General features: G+C 41.4%; 1 protein-coding gene across 1 annotated transcript in view; it reads left to right on the top strand.

Annotated features, from left to right (window-relative positions):
• LOC147010663 (uncharacterized) overlaps nucleotides 1-21,395 on the top strand; it is a 77,729-nt gene that overhangs the window by 16,448 nt on the left and 39,886 nt on the right. Inside the window, exons 5-7 of the mRNA XM_085859838.1 lie at nucleotides 14,958-15,012; nucleotides 15,299-15,404; nucleotides 15,605-20,668. Of these exons, the coding sequence (XP_085715964.1) occupies nucleotides 14,958-15,012; nucleotides 15,299-15,404; nucleotides 15,605-20,668 (5,225 nt within the window). The remainder of the gene's footprint in view (nucleotides 1-14,957; nucleotides 15,013-15,298; nucleotides 15,405-15,604; nucleotides 20,669-21,395) is intronic.

The following is a 21,395-nucleotide window of genomic DNA, read 5'->3' as shown; positions in this document are numbered from 1 at the left end:
TCGAGGCACTCTTTGAGCTGCAGAGAAGGTAGATCTTGGCAGATACGAGCTTGGGCCCGACACTGGGTTGAAGGAGACGAAAAGGACTAGAGAGGTGACCCAGAGATCCAGCCCCAGCAGAGTTTGGGGCCTTGTAGCAGCAGTTTGTGCAATCAGGTTTGATTCACCAAGTGAGCTGTGCACGTTGGATGTAGCCGCGATGGCTGCACGAACCCCACCCGCACCATTGAACACATGTTGCAGATATACTCACCGTGTGGTCCTTCAGGGCCTTCGTTGCGCATTGTGCAACTACGGCAAGTTCACGATGTATCTGCAGAGCAGCAATTTGTGAGTGTGGTTGAGGACATTCCTCCAGGCAGGCACCACGCAACGGTGACGTTAAGTCTTTGCCTTGCTGTGGTTTAACTTGTCCAACCTTCTCTTCAGTGGGTTTTTTTCTTCTTTTTTTTTTTTCTCTTTAACATGCTCATCTTATCTCCTCAGGAAGGGTTTCATGATCACGTGTTGAAAGTCCAATCACCCAAATCTGGGTTCTCCCCATCGTCCAATCTTTCGGTGGGAGTTCTTCCAAAGCTTCATTAGACGAAATTGTACACTGCACAGTTCAACTGCTCTCAACACTCCAAAACAAACAAAATCAAAGTTGAGCATCGATTAAACACGCCAATCCATAAACGTCATGAGCTCGTGTATTTCAACAAGACTGACAAAGGTTCTTACAGAAGCATTTAACTTGCATTATATGTTATATCACCATTATATCCCTTTTCTTTCCTTGTTTTTTTCGCACCTAAACGACTTGCTAAAATATACAGAAATCTCAGTTGTATGTACACTCAAAAACATTCATCTCATTTGCTATTTCCATCTACAAAGGGCAACAGTCTTTATCAGGGTTCCAATTTGCAATCAATAATTATTTTCACCATCCTTCAAAAAGAAAATCCCTTCTCATCAAGAAAAATATTCCATCATCTGCACAATAATTATGAAAGTTACTTAAATAAACATACAAGAAGTACCACTTAATCAAAAATCACGCACCTGTCCAATTAATCAGAAGACAAATAAAACAGGTAATATTTAAATTGGCTTGTGGCATTATCGCTCTCTTTTCAATAATATAATTCTTACATTCTGACCGATTTAACATTCATTTCACATGATCATGCCTTCTCTTCAGTCATGATCTCCGCATAATTCTGGTTTATCGTTTGTTTGTCTTTCTACAAATTGTGGAGGCATTTTACTGAAATTACAGTCAGGCCAGTTCCAGCTACTAATCAGTGAGAGCAATACAGTTACAATACATGGTACAATTCCTAATTCCATTTAATTGATTTCATAATTGCTGTTGGTCTAGCCACTCTTCCAGACATTCTGCATTATGGTTATGTAAATACCATGCTGCTTTCCCTCATATTTTGATTTTCCCTTGCAGTTAACTTACGATTCCTAATATGTAATGTTGACCAATCTGTCGATCAATTTAATCATGCAGACCCTCCTTCAATATTGTTACGAACCTACACCACCCAGCATGCGAACGGCCGCTTTTCACCAATAGTAGCCGCTCGCCCACCGAATGGACAATTCAGTCGTGACTTTCTGGAACAACGCCAAAAACCAGTTACGGGTGGGTTTTTAATCCCACCACGGCCCAGTCCGTATTCTACCCGCGCGAAATAGGGTCAATCGCCAAATATTGATATACCTAAGTACCCGCGCAGGTAACCTACCGAGGGACCGTACATCGGCGAAGGCCTGCTTGGACATGAACCGCTTAAGCGGTCCGTTCCTTTCTGGGATAACCGAGCGGGTATTATCGCCAGACCTCGCCAGACCCGATTCTATTTATCGGTTATTTAAAAACCAACTATTATCCCGAGATGCAATATGGCGTTCCAATGGGGGGAAAAGGACATGACGAACGGGTTAACATTCACACAAGCACATTTATTGTTTTCCACACGTATACAGCCATGTAGGTATGGAATCGAATAAAGCGAAAGCAAAGGGTGCTACAACCGTCTATAAGCAATTATGTACAGCCACTTATGCAGTTTTTACTTACAAGACACGGCGCCACAACATGCATTCGAAAAAAAAAACCCAAGGAAAAGACCACCCCCACAGACAGGGGAGACAGACTGGGCCCGTGGGCTTTTATGGCGTGGGACTTGGCAGACCGAACGAGTCCCACGAGACCGTTGCAGGTTACCTGCACCCTCGTGGCGCCTTGTGGTGTGAGCCTCGACGTCTGTCCCCCACGGCAGCTAGTTTAGCCGCGGCTGAGCTCGGGCCTTCCGCGTGGCCGGCGAGCTCTCTCCGGCTCTCCTTACACGAACGCGCAAGTTCGCGCGACACAGCTGGTAGAGCGGCGCCTCCAGTCCGCGTCCCTCCGCGGCGCCCGGACTCTCCACCGACTGCAAGCTCCAACGAACGGGTCGCTCCACGGACCGCTTCTCCAAGATCAAGACAGACACAAGACCACCAGAAGACCACGAGCCGTCGACTCTCTCCTCGCAGCCGCTCCGTGCGCCCTTTTATACCTCCTCGCTTATCGCCCCGCCCTCCTTCTAGCTCCTGCGGGAAGCTTCCGGAAAGGAGGCGTTATCCAGTTCCAACGCCTCGCTCCTCCCTCTTTATCACTCCGCCCCACCTCCAGCTCCTGCGGGAAGCTTCCAGAAAGGAGGCGTTACCCATTTCCAACGCCTCGCCCCTATGAACCGACCAATGACGAACGATCTCCCCCTTGCGGTGCGCGGGAAAATCCGCGCGCCATCGGAATACCTTCTTCTTTTTCATGGCATTACTGGAATCCCTTGTTCCTTTTCCTTGCTAGAGTCGGTTTTACAAGCGGAGTGGGTTGTAGTGTGGTTTATGGAGAAGGTGATCGGTAGTTGGCGTAGCGGGGAAGGTGGTTAGGTGATTGGCGTAATTGTGGTTGGCGTTGTGGTTGAGGTGATGAGGATGGCGTGGTTTGTTGAGAGGCGCGTGTGGTTGTGGTGGTGGGAGGACGGTGAGTCTGAAGCGGTTGTTTGAGAGCGATGGTGGTGGTGGTGGGGTTGTGGTTGTGAAGCGGTTGATGAGAGTGATGTTGGTGGTTGGTCCAAAATAACGATAGTAAAGAAAAACGGATATCTCAAAGATCACAGCCCTGTGACATGAATAAATCCCATTAAACAACGGTGGGGAAATCTAACTGAATACAGACTTATCGATCTACCTGAACTAAGGACCTTTATGGTGTTCTGCGAATTTCCACAGCCTTAACAATATTATGTAAGTACCTCAACTTAATATATTATCTTGATTCAATTCTCAGTAACTTTTCCCTATCCTCAATTAACAGATCAACAAGGTCCATAGGTACAGTGATTGACAATATATATTAATCAATAAATACAATTTAAAGATACGGACACTGATTACTCCGCAAATTTCGATCCATTCAAGAAGAAGTTAGGAAAAAGATTGGAGAATACTCTGTCACTTGAAGACCCCAATACATTTAAATTAAGATTATGAGACTTGTATGATAAAAGGTTTCTCGATTTGTAATCTCAAAACAAAAGTTGATATTAATTAAAACCAAAAGAACCATGATGAGTTGTCATGGAGGAAAAGACACAATGAACACAAAAATCTTGTGCTCTCCATGAGTTCCTTTTTTTTTAATGAGCTTAATCTGAAAGTAATTAACACAGTTACCATACACAACCTCCACTAGTTACCAACTGTTCCCCATGTTTACATGTAGACATTACCACAAGTGTCACTTGTTAGTCCTATTGACCATAAGAGTATCCCCATCGGGGCGCGGTAATTTGGTCACAGGAAATTTGGTCACGGGAAACTTGGTCACGGTAAAACGGTCACAAGGTAATTTGGTCACAGTAATTCGATCACGAGGTAATTCGGTCACAAGGTAATTCGGTCACAAGGTAATTTGGTCACAGTAATTCGATCACGAGGTAATTTGGTCACGGTAATTCGGTCACAAGGTAATTTGGTCACAAGGTAATTTGGTCACGGTATTATTATTATTATTTATTATTTACTGCATTTAAAGCCAGTAAGGCCCAAGAGCAGTAATAAACATTTTCATTTCATGGCCGGCGAATCTTGTTGGCATAATGACGTATTGACCAAGTTTACTGACTACTATAATGGAATCGATTCTGTCTCTCAACTTTTAAATTCCGATTCCATTATAGTAGTCAGTAAACTTGGTCAATACATCATTATGCCAACAAGATTCGCCGGCCATGAAATGAAAATGTTTATTACCGCTCTTGGGCCTTACTGGCTTTAAATGCAGTGAATAATAAATCATAATAATATTACCTTGTGACCGTTTTACCGTGACCAAATTTCCTGTGACCAAATTACCTACATTCTCCCCATCACTACCATGCAGGTCAAAACACACTGGTGTGCTGTTGCGAGGTGTGTGCAAAACAGTGTGCAAGACACACTGGTGTGCTCGGTTATTATAATCCACAAAATAGATCCCCATCATAATTCAAAGCTAGGTTGCACATTCTTACATTAATTCACAGGAGTAATTAAACAAGTGTAGCTTGGCTATTATTTTAGTCACGGGGTGATTCTTTTGGAAGTCTTTCTCAGGCTCTCAGCTCTGCAAACTCCCCCATCGTAAGAGTTCCACGCCGCTCGGCCATGACATCGAATTGCCGAGCTGCAGACCAGACCACACTTTGGCTGCAGAACCTTCATTTGGGATCATTTAGGAACAAAGCTTGATAAACATGGTTACAAAATTTCTGCAAACAGTTTAAACAATTCCAAATGCTAACATTGTTTAATTAACCTGATGAGCATCCATTTCTTTCATGGTCAATGGAGCTGAAATATCTTGGAAAAATAATGTTTAACCAACCTCTCTCATCACTATTCAGAATTTCATCAACATTTTAAATCTCTGACATTGTCCATCTTATCCATAACCAACACACATACACTAGCCATCTAATCACGTTCTCTGACCTTTTAAATACAAATCCATTCCTTTATCAAAACAAATAAATACAGTTTAAACCTCTCTTTTTAAAACTGTGTACAAAAATTGTCAAATCATTTGTCAAAGTTTAGTCATCAGGCAAATAGCATTTAAATTGCAGCTCAAAACACTCCGTTCACACATGTAGCTATCTTGGTAGAGCCTTCCCAATCTTTTCCCCAAATAATGCTTATCACTGTTGTGGGGGAGGCATGGGAGATTTGAACTGCTATTAGCATCATGACATGATACCTGCAGTTAGCTCTCAACTGGTAAACCTCCACCTTTTGAGTGCATTATTCATCCAATCTCGCTTAAACAGCTTTATGGTCCATCATTGTGACAATAAAAAAAAAATTTTAAAAATCAAATCAAACGATTCATGAATTAATTTGACAAATAGAGGCACAAATAAAGTTACCAGAGATGTATTTTTATTTTATTTTTTTGCTTTCTGCTATTCGTGCCGGCAGCTGACCTTGGCAGACAAATGTGCCAAGGAGTGTTCATGTGATAAGGCTTGCACGACTGTGTGTTCAAAGAGCACCAGACAGCCAGTCCGCACTTATCTACAGAGGACTCAGACGAAGAGCCATCAACATAACATTCACAGACTAATGAAGACAGCATGCCTAGTTTAACGTCCATCCGAGGGATAATTAATTGATCTCTCTACCGGAGTGCTGGTGGAAGGTTATAAATCCTCATTCATCCCAAGGTACCAAATCATACACAACTACTTTACAAATCACTTTAAAATCATTCCAAATCACATTTCTACATTTTGATCACATTTTGAGTACAAATCAAATCAAATTTTGGAAACATTTCTCTCACGTCATCGCCAACGGCATGCACATTTCGACACAGTAGCCGCCAACCCCCCTTTGAATCTGCATATGAATTGAATGGGGGGTTCAGTACCAATAAATCTCTTCCAGCAGTACTAACAGCTGCTTCTAAGACCTCACCTTGCCGGGCTGAGTAATTAGAGGAGGATTTTTTGTCTCGTAATGCCGGCGATAGCAAGCCTTCTAAATAGACTTCACGTTCGGAATATATTCCACATTCACAATTGTTATTTCACAATTTACTCAAAATCCCTATGGCTTTTAAATAAAACTTCAACACTTGCTTCAGTGTCTATCCAAGGTAGGGAACACACATTTTATCCTTCCCTGCCGGTAAAGCACAGACTTTCCAGTTTCGTGACCTTGTTTTTTTTATCAGTACCAAGCAAGTGCCCCAAGCCTTGGCAGGCAAAAGATTGGAATGTTCTTCTGATGAGGCCTGCAACCGCTGTGTGTTTCACCAAGCAGCCAGTATGCAATGAATTTTGCCTGCCTGAATCGTTCAAAGGGTTACACTGGGTTGTTTGCCATTGCCTTCCCAGCAGTAGTTTTGGCAGGAATTTATCTTTAACATCCATCAACCAATGTCATTTATTAACTTTAACATTCATGTATGACATCATACAGTAATCTTCAGTTCCTTATCGAGCTCACAATCGCTTCCATTTCAGATTTTCACCGAGAATGAATTCACACACACGCCTCTCAATCCGGTCCCAAAACACTCTCAACGACATCCGCCCCGCACAATGAATCAGCAACGCGTGCATATCAATCATCATCGTTTTTCCTCTGGAATTGGCATGTGCACTTCACCTTGTCCAGAGTCTTCACAATCTACGGTGACAACCAATCCTTATCTCCATTTTCCGTACTCATGCATTCCCATAAGCTTCACAGGTCATAATACACAATAGAGCACGTTTTATTCCAGTGAAATCTATTGGACTCGCATACGTTCCATTTCAACACTCACTTAGTACCACATGCAGATCGATGCAAATCAGTGTGCATACAAATCAGATATGAATACAAACATACAAGAGAACACTCAACTTGCATTCTTAACATAAAACTCAACCTTTCCAATCACAAAGCATTCACAAATCCGTCCAAAGAGGTAACTCAATGCAAAACTATAGGATTTACGAATCCGTAACACCTTCACACAATAATATGCAACAGTTTCACAGCAAGCAAACTTCCAGTGAGTACAATGAACAAACCAGAATCCAAACGGGTAACTCGACAAACATTCATCCAACAGCATTTCCCATCTTTCAAACCCCACGTCACAAATACCATGAAATATGCACTTCATAACCTCAATCCACATAACACATAACAATCACACTCCACAGCGGGCTGGGTTTCAAACCCGTCTCTTTGCGGAGGTGGGACTCCACCCCCCTCCCTTTGGCCAGATGGGATTGACCTTTTCCCCAATGCCTCTGCTGTACCCAGTACAGCATCGTGAGCAGAGTACCCAACTCGCTCAAGGTATGGCGAAGACTTGAGCTTCCCGTGAAGAGATCCCTGATCTCTGTTCAGCCCCGAAGGCTTAAGCGGTCTCGAACTGCAGGATCCTCTCAGGCCTATCAATAAAAATTCTCTGACATGTAATTTCCTTTGTCGATGTACGTTACCCGCTAAGAACAGGCCCGCCGCCAGGGATGGCATCTCGTTGGCATTCACCATCCCTCCAGACCATGGACTGCCTCCATGGATTTAGTATATCTGAGTCACAGTACCAATTTGTTGTGGAATTTTGTTGTTAACCAACCTGATGTAAATCCTGTTACTCAATTTGTAAGAAACAATTAATTCACTGTCCACAACGAAAAGTACATTTGATCAGAGAACATTTATTTTGTGGTGCCACGGAGTCCAAAACACTAAGATGGTAAACATCCACAATGATTTGCACTAAACTAAGCTTGCATTTCTATATATATATATATATATATATATATATATATATATATATATATATATATATATATATATATATATATATATATATATATATATATATATATTGTTGCGGTCTTCGCGCCCGCCGGCGTGCGACGGCCACGTAACTCGAATCGCGGCACGTCGCCCACCGGACGGACAATCCAGTCGTGACCCTCTCGGACTAACGCCGGGAACCAGTCACGGGTGGACCTTTCGGTCTCACCGCGATCGAGCCAATCAGCCCCCGCGTGGGATAGGGTTGCTCGCCAAATTCGAACTACCTAAGTACCCACGCGGAGGGTAGACCGGGCGATCGCACCTCGCCGCAGGTCGACTTCGGACACGGGCCACTTAAGCGACCCGTTCCGTACTATCAGAATAACCGAGCGGTGTTATCGTCGACCTCGACGGTTCGATTAATTATCGGGCGTATTCAGCCCACTACCAACCCTTTACGTGAAGCAAGATGGGGATTCAAAGAAAGAAATGACGAAGCGAAGCGGGAAACAGTTCAACAATAAAGCACATTTATTCGCGACGAACGGAAAGCACACAAATACAATTCCACCAAATGCACACAAAAAAGAAAACACAATTCCATTTACACAAAAAGCAAACATAAAAGTGAAAACACAGTGCAGAGCTAATACCGACTACCGAGCACACGGCAACACTTATACAATTCTACTTCACAGACGGCGCCGACAACACATACCCAAAACCAAGGAAAAGAAATCCCCCAAGAATGAGGTAGGCCTGGGGCCGAGACCGGGTCGGGCCTACCCGTCTGGTGATGAGACGCGGAGCGGCGATGGCCCCGCAACCCGCGGGCCTCGTGGACAGTGCCTGGCTGGGGGTGGGAACGGGGCCCCCTTGGTCGCACTATCTCAGCGCGGGGGGAAACAGGAGGGGGTTGCTGATGCTCGGGGTATAGAGGATCTTTATTATATGCGACGAGCGTCTCCACCTCGGCCAGGTCGCGCTGTCGGCCTCCTTCGGGTGCAGCTTCCTGCACGACGCGAGCACCCCCTCGTCTGGTGTCGCCGCCTTTCCACAGCTCCGTCCCCTCCGTTCCGACTCCAACGCACACGACGAGCAGCTCCACCGCCCGCGAAGTCTTGACCCTCTGCTTCCGACTCTCCTCTTCTTGACTCTCCGACCTCGTTCTGCTCCTTCTCTCGTTCCGACTCTGACTCTCCGACCCTCCCGTTCCTACTCCTCGTTCTCGTTCTGCTGACTCTCTCGTTCCGACTCTCGTTCTGCTGACTCTCCGACCTACTCGTTCTCTCGTTCCTACTCTTCTTACTCCTTCGCGACCCTCTGGTGACTGACGAACACCGTCCTTTTATCCCCCCCGTAACTTCGCCTTTGACCCCCTCCCTTTGACCTTTCACCTCGCTCCCCATTGGCCCGAGAAAAAGTGGGCGTGAAGGCTTTTTGATCCACAAATTTGCATATATCGATCGTTCTGGAGGCGGGGCCAAATCGCCCCTCGCTCACCGATTGGACGGCAAAAAGTGGGCGTGTGTCGTTTTTGATCCGTTTTTGAAGCAGAAAATCCGTGATTTTGTACACGCTGTTCGACGCGCGTTCTGCATGAGTCCAACACCGGTACCCACAGCGGGGCAAGAACGGTGGCGATGCTACGGTTGTGAGGTGTGCGTGAAGGTCGTGGCGGTGGTTGTGGTCGGTGGTTGATGTTGTGGTTGTGATCATGGCGGTTGGTCCAAAATAAAGATAGTAAAAGAAAAACGGCTATCCTGAAGAGTCGCAGCTCGCATAAATGACATGTATTCCCACTAGACAACGGGTTTGGGCCTAACTACACATGCACTTACCGAGATACCTCACCTAAGGGACCTGAATGGTGGTTTGCGAATCTGGTAACCACAACAATATATATATATATATATATATATATATATATATATATATATATATATATATATATATATATATATATATATATATATATATATATATACTGTGGAGACAAGTGGGGGAACAAAGAGAGAGCATGATGACCTTCAGCTGGCCTTGGTGAGAGAGGATAAAACATTAGGCTATAGGTCTTACAAAGAAATAAATATAAGGAATTGTGTATATAAAAGGCAGTGAGTACATGGGTCTGATAAGCATTAGGTAAAATAACTCAAACTGCAATACGTGTCCACTGGGTGAAAGAGAATGACATAAATCATGGCAAAAGTTGCAGTGCCATCAACCAGGCCACCCTTTAGCACAGCAAGACATTCCCTCCCCCATCAACACCCAGACAAAAGGGAAACAATTGACAGCTAATTCGACTATAGCATAAAAATTAAATTTATAAAACGCCAGCAACAATTATAATTGAGAGTATATGAATATAAATATTTTTTTCTTCCACAGCAGTTTACCAGGGAATTATCAGCTTTTTAACTGCAATGTTCTATATAAAAACGGGCAGGAGCATTTAAATATTAAAACCCATGCCAGCTACCAAGAAATGGCCTGCCTGCACGCATGCCCCCACCCCCATAACGTTCCACCAACCTCCTCACATGCAGGCATGCACACACCCCACGGAGAGTCATTTGTACCCACTTATACCACAGCAATGAGTGCTGTCTTCGTACCTTTTCGTTTTCAGCAACTATCGACTATTGATATATTGCAACAACTGTCAATATATTTATATTAATATTTTGTCATGAAAGCAGATCGCACAAAATGGTAAAAAGGAAACTGTGTACATAATTGCCGAAAAAGGGCCCCTGTGGACTGCCGTCATGGCAGGTTAATAAACGTGGTGTTGTGCTCGATGAAGTTACACTTTCTGTACATTCTTTAATATTTTCTTCACTTAATGCAATCATCCGAAAAAATTAAGTTTAATGCTTTGTTTAAATAAATACACTTGGATATAGAAAGTGCTAATTTGTTTAAATTTTCAGAATTCACTCTAGATTTTGACACATTTTCTTGACAAGATGTGATTCTCAAATCCGGTGTAATATTTTGATTATGTACTTTTATTGGTCCGTGTGAGTAGATTGAGTTTCCATGGTAAGGCATGTTTGATTTGGCCGAATTAAGATCCCTGAGAGGCAAATTGGGGCTGACCAAGGATGAGCCTTTCATGGAGAGAAGCTTTTAATTATCTTCAAAAAGGGTTGTTTAAGTTTACCCAAACACCCAATTGGCCAATTTTCATTTATGCACTTCCTTGGAGTTCCCTTCATATACAGGCAAAGTTTGGGGCCCAAAGGTTTCATGGTTTTGGAGTTATGGAGGACACACACACACATACATTTATTAGTATAGACTAGCAAATACAACCCATTGCTTCGCTGATGGGAATGTGAAGGGAGGGAGTGGAAGGAAGAAGGGAGAGGGGAGGGAGGAGCAAGGAGGCAGGAGGGGTGAGGAAGGGGGAGTTGAAGAGAGCATAGTCTCACCAAATGTCACTATACACTCCAGGAAGCGGGGAGTGGGAGCAAGATGAGGGGTTTGGGAGAAGATAAGCATGAGGGGGGGGGGGTGCTCGACCTTTGTTAGGTAGTCGGACTTTGGTTGTCAACTCCTTTTTCTTGATGATTTTTTGTTTATTTTATTTTTAAGTGTGTGTTATTTATTCCTCCTTTCATCTAAACAAGAAATAGCTGTGAATTAAAAGTGATTATACTCTTTCTTTTGAGATACTTAACTACAATTTTCCATGTTTACATTGAAAATTATTTTGCATTTTTTTTTCTTTCCATAGATATAAGATATGGGACTTTATAGGCATTAATTGCTTAATTAACTTGAATAATTATACCACCTCAATTTAACACAGGCTGTAACACTCAACACTTTCTTGTCTTAATTATAATTGTAATCACTACCCATTAATATTCACCTTTTCTACTGTATACTTGTTTGGACTATCCAGACCTGTTTATTGTTGTACATGTAAATGTATTTGTTCACAAGGTGAGCAAAAAGATGCATTGCTGAAGTAATTCCCAAGGATATAAAATATGCTTTACAAGCTAGTCGAGTAACTAAACAAGTGAAGTAAATCTGTCGTCAACCTTAAGCCTATGAAAAAGAACAAACTTGGAAAAATTTGTTTGTTAATTTCAGATTTCTTGGTATGGAAGTTGTTTCTTGATGTAAATAAACTTTAAAGCAAATACAAATTATTATTTTTTTCTCTTTATTTCCAATATCAAAAAACACCACTCTACAATATCAATAAAAAAACATTTAGAGCAATTATCAAACATGAAACAGTGCTCAATATTATCATTAACCCACTTGCTACCATATCTATACATTACCGAAAGCATGTCACACATGTGACCAACCAAATGTCACACACGTGATGACTTCATTACATAAAGTAATACATAACAAAAATCTTGTAAGAGGTTTATTAAATGTATTGCTATTTTCTAACAAACATAACTATAAAGTATGCCTACTATAGATAGGAACATTGAAACTTAAAAAAATTCAGAGTTTTTAAGATTAAACTAAAGTTTAAAAAATCTGCTTTTGTGTGATGTCACACATGACCAGCAATATTTGACTTCTGACCCCAAACAAACATTATCAACAAAATATGTTACAAATAATAAACTTAGACATGTATAAGTCATGTATATAAGAGAAAATAGCAAACCTTCAAGGTGTGCACAATTAGAATGGTTGTATTACACCAATTTCCCTTTTTTTTGGTCACACACGTGACTAAGAATGACCCATATGAAGATGCGTTCCCAACAGCATCATTTCTTATTCATGAGCAGTATATGGTGGCTTCATTGGGGGTGTTGGTAATAACACCAATAATAATAATACAGATGGTAAACATGTAATTTTATAAATACTGTAATACAGATGGTAAACATCAGCTCTGGGATTTAAAGGGCTGCCTGGTCATCAGCGCTCGCAGCATTGCCACTGATATGAATGCTCTGCAAGTTACTGCTTAAAGCTGTCGAATCGAGCTTAACTGGCTCTCCATCTTCTCCAACAAACTGCTCCTTGAAGGAGTTAACATGGTTTTAGTTAATAATGTGGTGGACTGGGCAGAAGCTTTTGTTTGGTCTGCAGTGTTGAGAATCTACCAATATAAAACAGTGTGTATTTGTGTATTTGTCTGTCCCCCTTTGAAAGGACTATTTAATAAGGGTTTTAATGGCCAATCTTTTAACATGACTGTGTTTACTACGGTCTATTTTGCAGGATTAATAAAGAACTCGAAAAACATTTTTCATAAAAGAGTAATTATGTCTCTTCCTTTGGAAATGTCGATGGTGACTTGCATCTGGGCCTCAATGGCGGTGCACAGAAGCGTTTAAAAATAACAATAAATACAAGGCACAAGGAGTTGAAATTGGCAATACATGGTATGCATCACACACCGAGTAAAAGAAGTGTGTGTTAATTTACGTCTGTCTGTAAGATGTCGAATAAATAAAGAAGATATAAGCATAACTGACGCTTGGACGAGGCTTCAGACTTTGGCACGTTCATGAGGCTGTTCCATCAAAATTAAACATCCCAGAAGATAAAGAAAATATGATCACATTTGTACATGTGTTTTAAAGTAATGCTTCTTGTTAAGAAACATCTAATCTTCCAGTCTCTTTGAATATTTTGAATAAAATTATTCCAACCTGACATTTTGACAGGCTTTTATACAAGTCCATATATATTTGGGGGGGGGGGGGGTTAGCACAAAGTATGCTGTATGTATGTTTCATCTACCCCTCCGAGGTTTTGACCCAGGAAACTGAGCCTTTCAGGGATTAATTAGGCTTTCTTTTTTCTCTTTTTTTTTTTTTGAAAAGCTACGCACGCGCTCCTCCTCTAGTGTTAGACTCTGTTAAAATAAAATACACAAAACACTGGGATAATATAACCTCCCCCCCCCCCACCAAAAAAAGAACTTTTAACAATTATGTTCAATCTGTCCTTGAAGTGTTTGTTTTTTTGAGCTTATCTGGAATTTAAATTCCACATAAGGTATTGTCATTGTGCACTGTCCGTCCATCTCCTTTTTCGACTTCTCCGGCCAAACCGTTGGGCCGATCCGGCTGAAATTTGACAGCAACGTTCCACTCCAAAATGTTAACAGGGATTGCAAAGTTCGTTCCAGTCACATGACTTTATGTAGGTCAAAATGGCTGACTTAGTAAATGTCTTCAAAAATCTTCTTCTCCAGATCCACCAGTAAGAATGCTACCAAATTTGAGTGACAATATTAGGCCAGGGTAAGGATGTCTGTGTCGGAGTGGCGACCCATCCAGGATTGTGCCCTATAGCCAAGGAGACTGTTTATACAGCGCCAACACTCTGCACAGAGTATGGTCCCGATGGATGGATGGATGGTAGGGATGTCAAATTGCGGAGGTCATGCTGATCATGTGACCGGAAGTGTCAAAATGGCTGACATTCAATTTTTTGGAAAATCACGTAAATTCCTTCAAAAATCTTCTCAAGATGCACCAGACAGAATGCTACCAAATTTGGGTTACAACATTAGGACAGAATTCTGATGTTAAATTGTGGAGGCCATGCCCATCACATGACCAGAAGTGTGTCAAAATGGCGGACTTGGTAAATGTTTTGGGAAAATCGTGTAAATTCCTTCAAAAGCCTTCCTATCCAGACCCATCAGTCACAATGCTACCAAATTTGGATTACAACATTAGGCCAGGACCCAGATAAGCTACAGGTCCAGTGATCATATTTATTTTTTTATAATTGTGTAATTTTGTTATTTATATGATTTGTATTTTTTATATTTTAAATCATCAAGTAATCTTGAGCTGGTGTTTGAGTACGCAAGTAATGAAATGAAACTTTATTTTCACCATCAAACAATCTTGTACCACAAACTCCCTTTACTTGTGGCAGGGAAATATATGTTCAGTTGAACTTTTAAGCCTCTCAATTCTTGTCCACATTTACTTTTGGGCTGTGTTTCCAGATTCTCTGCTTTGCTGGTATTTTCTTCTGAAGGTTCATTCAATAACTTGGACATTTCTAGTCTTCATCTTGGTTTCTCTCACCTCCTTAAACAAAGAAAAATAACATGCTCCAGATATGAAACTTTAGAAACCCGGCCATTCTGTTTGTGACAGACAAAGGCGTGATGAGCCAGTTCTCTTGATGAAAGATCACACAGCAAATTTGCAGGTACGTTGGAAATAATGTCATGAAGGCCTCATTGGTCTTTAACAACAACAAAAAAACTTAATGGGAAACAATTCTACAATAGTACTTCTTGTACATCGTTTAAAACTTAATGTTTTGTGCACCCTGTCCTTTTGCCAAGCTTAATTGGTGTTGATACTCAAAGTAGATCATTTGAGGCAAAACTTTCACGTTGTGAATTTCTAATTGTCTCTAAGTGGTTGTTCAATTATTTATATTGGTATTTACTCTTTTACAAGTTTTCATTCTTGCTGATGTGTTATTTCAGTCAGAACACCCTTCTCTGGCTCGAAAGAATCCTTTTGGTGAAGCTGATCTGACAGCAGGAATCTCGTCAGGAACAGGACAAAGTGATGAAGAAAGCAGTGAGAAAGGTGAGTTGTGACTTGAAAGTGTGTGTGTGTGTGTGTGTGTGTGTGTGTGTGTGTGTGTGTGTGTGTGTGTGTGTGTGTGTGTGTGTGTGTGTGTGTGTGTGTGTGTGTGTGTGTGTGTGAACCCAAGCATGATGCATAGATTGCATAAAATGTGGTTGTCCTTCAAGTGTTTTAGAAATCTAATGTATATCTTTTTGCAGAAAATGAATGGCAGAAAGCAGATCCCACAAAAGAAAGGGACCTTGCAGGAATGACTCGGCCATTAACTGATTCAAAGAAGCAATTGGCAGCTGATCAGAGTGAGCCTTATGCACACTCCTCAAGACAGCAAGGTGAGGTGACAAAAATGAAAAATACACTTGCCCTAATGGCACAACAATCCTCAGAAGATGATACCAGGCAACTGAACAGGATCTTAGGGTTAAATGACTTTCAAGTACCAGATGAAAAGATTAAGGAAGAGAATAAGACAGCAGAGCTGTCAAAATCAAAGATATCCTCTCCAGCATCTGACTGGGGTACTGGCACGAAGGTAGGTCGTGAAGAAATACTACAGCCTAAACAAATTGAAATGCAGAAGTCGTCACTGCCTGTGAATGCTCAATCTGCTTCTTTAGCTGTCAATCCAATGTCTGGCCCAGAAAAGCCTCGAAGGCTGAACCGGGAAATGGACAGGAGTGGAGTGACAAAAGCTGGAACAGTAAATCCCACTGCTGCACCACCTACTTCAAGGGAAGCCAAGCCTTGGGATGAAAATTTCTTTCAGGGAGAAGGAATGAAAGGTTCCCCGGATTGTGCATCATCCGCAGCAATTGGACTGCCAGGTTCAGTTGAATATCTGGAAGGTAATAAAGCAAACATATCTGAGGATCATAAACCTGTAAGTGGCTTGAAGACCAAACTGAGCATGGATAATCCTGAATTCTGGACTACACCGAGTCCAACTGATCAAAAGTCAGAACTATCTCATCAGGGTCAAAGAAAGGCACTTGATGAAGATTTAGATTATCTTGTTTTCAGCAAAAAACACGAGCCATTGGTGGACATTTCTACAGAAAAGCCATCCAACGATGCTTCCACTTGGAGTGCGACACCTGGAATAAATAGAGTAGATGTAACTGAACAAGTGCAGAAACAGACAAAATCTGACCTTGAATACAAATTATCACCTGAAAAGTTGATGGATGTACATTCGGCAAGTCTCAACCCTCAGACACCTGAACAAGTTTCTATGTTGATTGATTTCTCAGATGAACAAAACAGCAAACCAAAAGCAAATATCATTGGTACAATGTCATTAAAAGAAAAGGAAAATGCAAGTGACATGAACACTGGACCCTTTAATCAAGACCTAGCTGGTATAGATGCGGCTTTGCTGATGCAACCAATCGGACATGGAATTGTGGATAAACCAAAAACGGATAAATGGACTCAAAGGGAAAAAGACAGTATCTCGAGCAGGGACCCCTCTATGATGAGTTCGACCAACCTTGAGCAACAGAAGAAACCATTTTGGGATTCTCAACAAAGCATTCTCAAAGACCAAGAACATCACCTGCCTTACAGTGGAATGCAAAGGTCTCAACAAATGGAGATCAGTAAGACCATAAAATGGGACAGCAAGCGTTCTCACAGTCAAGATGATGTTTTTAATGATGCCAACAAATTTGATAGCCAACAAGTCAGAAAAGGCAGTCTCAATGACCCATATAAAATTGACATCGATCCAATGATGAGCCAAAACCAACCACCAACTTGGACAGAAGGAATGTCAGTTAAATCCAAAGTTTCAGAAATAGAAAGAATAATTGCTCATCATGATGATGGAAAATATGAAAGGTCTACAAAATCAAACCAATGGAGTGATGTACCTCAGAGACAATCTCAAGAACCAATTAGATCTAAACCTCAAACCACAATTTTGAAAAGTGAAACTCCAAGCATTCAGGCAACTCCGGTGGTTGAGGATCTCATATCAGCAATCAAAGTGGTAAAGAAGAGGAATGATGCTGAGGACACGCTGAAAAACTTGTACAAAATGGCTGCAGTCGGGAAGGCTTCACCGAACCATCAACAATTGTTTTCATCAATGGGCCAATCATCAAAGCCAGAGAAAATGACTGACACAATTGGTTATTGGGCACACCCCAAGTCGCCAAGAATACAACAGATTCTAGAACATAATGTAGATCAAACTGCAATTCCATTTCCTATACCTGAGCTACCAAAAGATTTATTTTCCAAGTCTAAACAAAAGAATAAGATCGACAGATATGTCGATGAAGATCAAAAAAGAGTAAACAAAGTTAACAATTCAGCAAAATTTGATGAACCCAACCTTCAGAATGAGGTTCCCCATCGACGATCTCAAGAACCAATTCGATCTAAACCTCAAACCACAATTTCGAAGAGGGAAACTCCAAGCATTCAGCCAACTCCAGTGGTGGAGGAGCTCATTTCAGCAATCAAAGTGGAAAAGAAGAAGAATGATGCCGAGGCCATGCTGCGAAACATGTACAAAATGGCTGCAATGGGGAAGGTTTCACCTGACAGTCAACCTTTTTTTTTGACAATGGGACAATCATCACAACCAGTGAAGAAAACTTATGGAAATAAGTTGGCGACAGAGCAAAAGAAGCTTCATTCCACTTCGGTGAAGGTAGAAGATCCTACTAAGGAGAAAGGAATTGTTCCACATCCATCGGCGGGTGCTTCACAGTCCTTGTTTCTTCGTGCAATGCAGATGAAAGAAAAGGATGTACTTTCTGAAAAGGATGAAAAAGATGGATTTGAAAACAGATTTTCTAAAAAACCCAGAGAAACTACACCACTGAGTGATGTTCCTCAGAGACGATCTCAAGAACTAATTAGATCTAAACCTCAAACTGCAATTTCGAAAAGTAATTATCCAAGTATTCAGCCAACTCCTGTGGTGGAGGATCTCATTTCAGCAATCAAAGTGGAAAAGAAGAAGAATGATGCGGAGGACATGCTGCGAAACTTGTACAAAATGTCTGCAGTGGGGAAGGTTTCACCTGACAGTCAACAATTGCTTTCAACAATGGTGCAATCATCAAAGCCAGAGAAAATGACTGATACAATTGGTTATCAGGCACACCCAAATTTGCCAACAATACAACAGATTCTCGAACATATTGCAGATCAAACTGCAATTCCAGTTCCTATACCTGAGCTACCAAAAGATTTATTTTCCAAGTCTAAACAAAAGAATAAGATCGACAGATATGTCAATGAAGATCAAAAAAGAGTAAACAAAGTTAACAATTCAGCAAAATTTGATGAACCCAACCTTCAGAATGAGGTTAGGCCACAAAATTATGTTCCCCATCGACGATCTCAAGAACCAATTCGATCTAAACCTCAAACCACAATTTCGAAGAGGGAAACTCCAAGCATTCAGCCAACTCCAGTGGTGGAGGAGCTCATTTCAGCAATCAAAGTGGAAAAGAAGAAGAATGATGCGGAGGACATGCTGCGAAACTTGTACAAAATGGCTGCAATGGGGAAGGTTTCACCTGACAGTCAACCTTTTTTTTTGGCAATGGGACAATCATCACAACCAGTGGAGAAAACTTATGGAAATAAGTTGGCGACAGAGCAAAAGAAGCTTCATGCTACTTCGGTGAAGGTAGAAGATCCTACTAAGGAGAAAGGAATTGTTCCACATCCATCGGCGGGTGCTTCACAGTCCTTGTTTCTTCGTGCAATGCAGATGAAAGAAAAGGATGTACTTTCTGAAAAGGATGAAAAAGATGGATTTGAAAACAGATTTTCTAAAAAACCCAGAGAAACTACACCACTGAGTGATGTTCCTCAGAGACGATCTCAAGAACTAATTAGATCTAAACCTCAAACTGCAATTTCGAAAAGTAATTCTCCAAGTATTCAGCCAACTCCTGTGGTGGAGGATCTCATTTCAGCAATCAAAGTGGAAAAGAAGAAGAATGATGCGGAGGACATGCTGCGAAACTTGTACAAAATGGCTGCAGTGGGGAAGGTTTCACCTGACAGTCAACAATTGCTTTCAACAATGGTGCAATCATCAAAGCCAGAGAAAATGACTGATACAATTGGTTATCAGGCACACCCAAATTTGCCAACAATACAACAGATTCTCGAACATATTGCAGATCAAACTGCAATTCCAGTTCCTATACCTGAGCTACCAAAAGATTTATTTTCCAAGTCTAAACAAAAGAATAAGATCGACAGATATGTCAATGAAGATCAAAAAAGAGTAAACAAAGTTAACAATTCAGCAAAATTTGATGAATCCACCCTTCAGAATGAGGTTAGGCCACAAAATTATGTTCCCCATCGACGATCTCAAGAACCAATTCGATCTAAACCTCAAACCACAATTTCGAAGAGGGAAACTCCAAGCATTCAGCCAACTCCAGTGGTGGAGGAGCTCATTTCAGCAATCAAAGTGGAAAAGAAGAAGAATGATGCGGAGGACATGCTGCGAAACTTGTACAAAATGGCTGCAATGGGGAAGGTTTCACCTGACAGTCAACCTTTTTTTTTGGCAATGGGACAATCATCACAACCAGTGAAGAAAACTTATGGAAATAAGTTGGCGACAGAGCAAAAGAAGCTTCATTCCACTTCGGTGAAGGTAGAAGATCCTACTAAGGAGAAAGGAATTGTTCCACATCCTTCGGCGGGTGCTTCAGATTCCTTGTTTCTTCGTGCAGTGCAGATGAAAGAAAAGGAGATAGTTTCTGGAAAGGATGAAAAAGGTGGACTTGAAAACAGATTTTCAAAAAAACCCAAAGGAACTACACCATTGAATTATGTACCGCAGAAGCGATATCAAGAACCAATTCGATCTGAAACTCAACCTCCAATTTCAAAGAGTAAAACCCCAAGCATTCAGGCAACACCGGTGGTGGAGGAGCTCATTTCAGCAATAAAAGTGGAAAAGAAGAAGAATGATGCCGAGGACACGCTGCGAAAGTTGTACAAAATGGCTGCAATAGGGAAGGATTCACGTGATGGTCAACAATTGTTTTCGGCAATGGGACAACCTTCAAAAATGTTGAATACCTCAAACCAAGCAGATGACGAGACTGAAATGTCTTTTCATGAAAAGGATCCAGAGCTAAGAAATGATTACTCTGAATCTCCGTTCTCAAGCACATTGCGCACAACAAGGGATCATGCAGCAGCAACCAAATCTGATTCCGCAAGAAAACAAGGAAGAGAGGTGATTGCAGATGCTACAACTTCTTCAAAATATGGTGAGGAGATCAAATATTGTGTAAAGGGAATTACTATTTGAAATTTAGACCTTTGATAACTTTCAAAGTCGAAGTAACCAAAGAAGCAAATTATTGATGCATTTGTATTGAAACAGGAAATGAACCATCAAACATAGTAATAACAAGAGTGAGAATTACTTCGCAATTCATGTCTCCTACGAGTCCCAAAGAATGTTCATTTATTAGTGTGGTGTATAATAGTGTCGATGTGTGGTGTGGTGTATAATAGTGTCGATGTGTGGTGTGGTGTATAATAGTGTCGATGTGTGGTGTGGTGTATAATACGTAGGGGGCGCTGCTTAAAGTAGCCGCCAAAATCCATTTAAATTACATTTTGAGTACATGAATCAAACTGGTGCCAAGAGTTTAATTTTGGCACTGTGATTACCGATATGTAATTCTTAAGTGTCGGATTTGGTGCAAAACCCATTTAAGAACGGCCTAAAGGGGAGGGGGGGTGCCACTGTCACTGTCACGTTTAAATCACATTTTGAGTACATGAATCAAACTGATGCCAATAGTTTAATTTTAGCACTGTGATTACCGATATGTAATTCTTAAGTGACGGATGTGGTGCAAAACACATTTAAGAATGGCCTAAAGAGGGCGCTATTTTTAGCACATTTAAAATGCATCTCAAGTACATCAACGAAACGTTGTGGAAATATTCTTTTGATCTTCATAATAAAAGGATTACTAGTTCTTC

This window comes from Eptatretus burgeri, chromosome 16 (assembly GCF_056783735.1).
Source record: "Eptatretus burgeri isolate ZD-2024b chromosome 16, Ebu_testis_v1, whole genome shotgun sequence".
In the NCBI taxonomy this organism is placed as follows: Eukaryota; Metazoa; Chordata; class Myxini; order Myxiniformes; family Myxinidae; genus Eptatretus; species Eptatretus burgeri.
The sequence above is the reverse complement of the archived record's forward strand: the minus strand, read 5'-3'. Positions and strand labels throughout refer to the sequence as shown.